The sequence below is a fragment of the Sinocyclocheilus anshuiensis genome, unplaced genomic scaffold (genome assembly GCF_001515605.1).
Source record: "Sinocyclocheilus anshuiensis isolate Anshui unplaced genomic scaffold, SAMN03320099.WGS_v1.1 scaffold322, whole genome shotgun sequence".
NCBI lineage: Eukaryota > Metazoa > Chordata > Actinopteri > Cypriniformes > Cyprinidae > Sinocyclocheilus > Sinocyclocheilus anshuiensis.
This window is the reverse complement of record NW_015542366.1, coordinates 1,458,032-1,462,688: the sequence shown is the minus strand read 5'-3', so window position 1 is coordinate 1,462,688 and position 4,657 is coordinate 1,458,032. Positions and strand designations below refer to the sequence as shown.

Here is a 4,657-nt window from a genome sequence, read left to right as displayed (position 1 = left end):
TGTTTGGCCTTCCAAAAGAGGACGATATCTGCTTCGTCATGCCTGGAGCTGATCTGTGCTGGTCGCTGAGGAAATACTTTAACTTCGTGCTGTGGATCACCGGATCGGCTTTCACCGTGGACGAAGCGGAGTCCAGCCCGGTGTCGTCACATGTGGTTGCCGCAGGCATCACAATATGGTAAGGGACGTAACATTTCCGTCACACGCTTGAGGAATTCGGCCAATCACAATGCACTGGATAGCTGGCCAATCAGAGCACACCTCGCTTTTTCAGACCGATGAGCTTTGTAAAAATCAAAGCGTTTCAGAAAGGCGGGGCATAGCGGAGACACAATAATGTACAGTATGTGGAAAATAATGTGCTTTTTTAACCTTAAACCGCATAAACACATTTCATTACACCAAATGCACAAAATAATGTTATTTTTAGCAGCATCATATGACCCCTTTAATAGAGACATGAAAATACTAGGGCATGAGCATTTGTTGTAGTTGTTAAGTCTGCGATTGTATGAATACTGTGTGTTGTTTTCTCAGGGTTTGGAGATCATATTCCGAATTGGAATAGCGATATTGCAGTACAACCAGACAGAACTCATACAGCTAGACATGGAGGGAATGTCACAGGTCACAGGGAAAATCATCTCTGCTATGTACATCAATGTATTATACATGTAACAACATAAACAACGGCAATACTTAAACTGATGTTTGTTTAACAATCTCACCACAGCACTTTCAGAAGGTGATTCCGCATCAGTTTGATAGCTGCCCAGATAAACTGATCCTGCGGGCTTATCAAGTTAAATACAATCCCAAGAGAATGAAAAAGTGAGTGATCTGAAAATGTAAATGAGTGATCTGTGAGTAAAAATCAAAGGGAGATTCACAATAAATGAAAGAAAGTTTGGTTTTTGTCTAGATTCAGTTGTTGCCTTTTCATCCACAGGTTAGAAAAGGAGTATACCACTATCAAGAACAAAGAAATGGAGGAACAGATTGAAATTAAGGTCTGTATATGTGTATTTAGATACAATGGTACATATATTGTTTAAAACCTAGACTTGGTTCAGCTAGTTTGGTGACTAACATGTAAATTTTGTTTGTCCGCACACAAATTACTTTTTTATCCAATGATATTTCGCTTGAGCTTCATTAAGGATTACATTTTACTATACAAAAAATATAATTATGTACTTTTGTTGTTGTTAAATGCCCCATTTGGGTTTGATTTATACATAAATATTCTGTAAAGAAGGTATTTCTCCAACATTTACTACATTTAATATTAAAGTATTCAACATTTTTGGTAAATAAAATGAAGCTTAAATAAAATAATATAAGATTTTAAAGTAAACAACTTTTTCTTTAGTCAATTTCTTTTTTATTTTAAATCATTTGCTTTTTAAATAAAAAATATATTTCAAATATTTTTTTCTTTTAATTTTAACAGAGACTACGTACAGAAAATAGACTACTGAAGCAGAGGATTGAGACACTGGAAAAAGTGAGATGGTTTCTTCTAACCAATATGCATGAACCTAAAATAGCCCTGATTAGTTTGTGTTTGAGTAAACAGTGTAAATATCTTTATTATGTGAGTAATGTAAAATTTTAGATCATATAGATCTTTACACAGGCTTAGCTGTATTGCCTCCTTCCTGATGATAAAATTTTTGAAGTCTCATCTCATCTTTTTCTCTGCCTTTCTCTGTTGAAATTACTTCCCCACAATTTTCACCACAAACACACTCAATCTGTAATACTCACTTTTATGTTTTACACTTTTACAATTCTTCACCACTTGATTTTGTCCTAATGAAACTTTTAAAAATATTCCCTTTTCTTCTCTTCATGTGTGTCTGTGGTTTTCAACACCTTTTTTCCTTATCCATTGTTTCCTTCCTTTTTTCCTTGTTTTTTCTGCCCATATTTTCAACCTTTTCTTTCTTCTCTCTGTGTCCTTTCTTTCCTTTTTTTCCTCCTTTTTCTCTTGTGGTGTTGTAGGAGAGTGCTGCATTAGCAGACAGGTTGATTCAGGTACAGTACTCTCAAGCCAGCTGCTCACTAATCCCTCCTGCCTTTCCTCCTCTCTTTGCTCAATCATACGCTTCTTCTCTTCAACCTTCCATGATTCTTACTGTAATCCACTCTTTTTTCTGCCCCTATGCTGCCTCCTCCACACAGTTCAGAGAATGGGCTTGTTGCATGAAAAGTGGTTATTTGTTTTTCTGTGTTTCTCATCACTCCCTTGACAGCTCATTTGTCTACATGGCTGTAACAATGTCTAAGAGACATTCCAAATGAAAGTTAACCCTGACACTCTCTACCGGCAGTTTAGCCTTACATGTGGGATGTGGAAGCATAGGTGTGCATCAGGGTTGTGTATTAGGTCCAATGGCATTTTCGGATTTTATCATGTAATTCATCCAATTCCAAAATTCAGTGGGATTCTTTTGATTCTAGAATTGATCAGATTTCTTCTTTGGTTTTATGATGCAGAGGTATCATTGCATGTAACCCTTCTCATTTCTTTGATTGGAATGCCATACTGGTTGGAATGCCATACTTATGCACCTTAACTGCAAGTTAAGTGACAAATCTCCCAAGAAGAAACTTACTCCAATTCTCTTCTCTCAGGGTCAGGTGACTCGAGCCCAGGAGGCAGAGGAGAACTATGTTATTAAGCGTGAACTGGCTGTGGTTCGGCAGCAGTGTTACACAGCCAGTGAGAGTCTGGAAAAGGCACAGGACACCATTCGTGAACTTCAGCAACACAAGGTAACAGCAGATGAATAGCTACAAGTTGAATTTCAGTGCTGAGACTATTTTTGCTGCACTCAGCAGGAAATATTGATAAAATGCTAAGCAGACCTTTTTATTACATCTTTTTTAAATATAGGTTTTTATGAAACTACCTTAAATGACTGGAGTGAACTGCTCACCCATCATTTGAAAAAGATGTCTGCCATTGCATGTGGAGCATGTGGCACAAAGCCCAAAAGACACCAAGAGCACTTTCTGTTCAGCAAGTCTGATTGAATGTAGATGACTTAATCAGTTTACCTAATTTTACATTAACCATTTCATCATTTATGGCTGTTATTTAATGAAATAGTCAATGTAGTAACCCAGTAAGCTCTGAAATACTGTCAGTGTGAAAGCACTGCAAAGCCAGCCTGTTCTCCCAGTTAGCTTTATCACTGCTTATGTGTGCAGTGTGAAACAGACACAACAATCACATCCCTTGAAGGTACCTACTGTTAAATTAAAAAGAAATAAAGCAGTTGATTATGAGGAAATATTCTCTCTTTTATGAAGTTGCAGTGTGAGATCATGCAGTTTACAAGAAAACTGAGCAAAGTCACATGTCATATAAACATGTTTTTATTTTTTGAACAATCATTATGTTCGCTGTACACATGGCTGCAGGCTGTTCTTAGTCAAAAGATCTGCTTTCGCATGGCAGAATTACCCTGAACTGGGTCACTGACAGGTCAGAGATTATTTTCTGGTAAGATTTATGAAAATGACTGTTTGCATCACGTTGACTGTTTGAACCCATTATTAGAATTTAAATTCTTTCATCATCCTCAAAAGTTAAAAGAATGGATGCTAAAGCATTGATATATTTTGTAATTTTCGTTTTTTCGTTTAGGTGTGAATGGCATGTGTGAGAAGATGTTGGGGTGTGGTGTGTGTCATGTTGAGTGTGAGCTGTGACCCCGTGACGTTTCACACTCAGCAACACTCTGTGGTCATATGTATTTTCCTGTGTTAAACTCATAATTGACCACTGTCCCATAGCGGTGCTGATGTCAACAGAACTAGTGTATCATGTGCAACTAGCAGCTAACCTTTTTGTTAGCTATTTTTTTCTTATGTTCCATATTTGTGTTGCTTGTACCTCGTAGTTGATCTGTCATCCATACTGACCAGGCCCCACGGTTTGGCACGCATGTGATTCACGGATTAGTTGCAAAGTTTAACCATCATAAACTGATGCATGGGGTTCTATGTCTTGCTAATTTAAACATTCAAGTGATTTTAAACCATTCAAGCACAAGAAGAGGTACTTTGGTACTTTGGTGAGTACCATCAATTTGGTACTCACATGGATTTCTGTGTGCACACACTTCAGACAATGCGAGAACATAGCATTCAGTTCTCTTTCACAAAAATATGCATGTGCTCATCATTGAAATCACTTCTTTTATACCAATTATTGAACAGTTTTGCAGAGTTGTTCATTTATATATTATATTTCCTGTAAAAAAAAAACACTCTCCAGTTTATATTTGACAGGGATTTAGTATGTATAAGGTGAGTATTTATGCTGCTCATTCGACCTAAATCTGATGAATCTGGTTTCATTACCTGGAGCAAAGGGGGTCACTGTGATTGATATAAAATGTTATTTAACACACACACACACACATACATATACAGTGGGTACGGAAAGTATTCAGACCCCCTTAAATTTTTCACTCTTTGTTATATTGCAGCCATTTGCTAAAATCATTTAAGTTAATTTTTTTTCCTCATTAATGTACACACAGCACCCCATATTGACAGAAAAACACAGAATTGTTGACATTTTTGCAGATTTATTAAAAAAGAAAAACTGAAATATCACATGGTCCTAAGTATTCAGACC

General features: G+C 36.8%; 1 protein-coding gene across 3 annotated transcripts in view; it reads left to right on the top strand.

Moving 5' to 3' along the window:
• The window catches only part of LOC107692153 (EVI5-like protein), a 43,630-nt gene that overhangs the window by 26,218 nt on the left and 12,755 nt on the right, over positions 1-4,657 (top strand). For 2 of the 3 annotated variants that reach the window (XM_016491101.1, XM_016491100.1), the window contains exons 8-13: positions 538-627; positions 734-831; positions 950-1,010; positions 1,454-1,507; positions 2,008-2,040; positions 2,641-2,781. In XM_016491101.1, coding sequence (XP_016346587.1) covers positions 538-627; positions 734-831; positions 950-1,010; positions 1,454-1,507; positions 2,008-2,040; positions 2,641-2,781 — 477 coding nt within the window. The remainder of the gene's footprint in view (positions 1-537; positions 628-733; positions 832-949; positions 1,011-1,453; positions 1,508-2,007; positions 2,041-2,640; positions 2,782-4,657) is intronic. The other variant, XM_016491102.1, reaches the window with a different exon arrangement.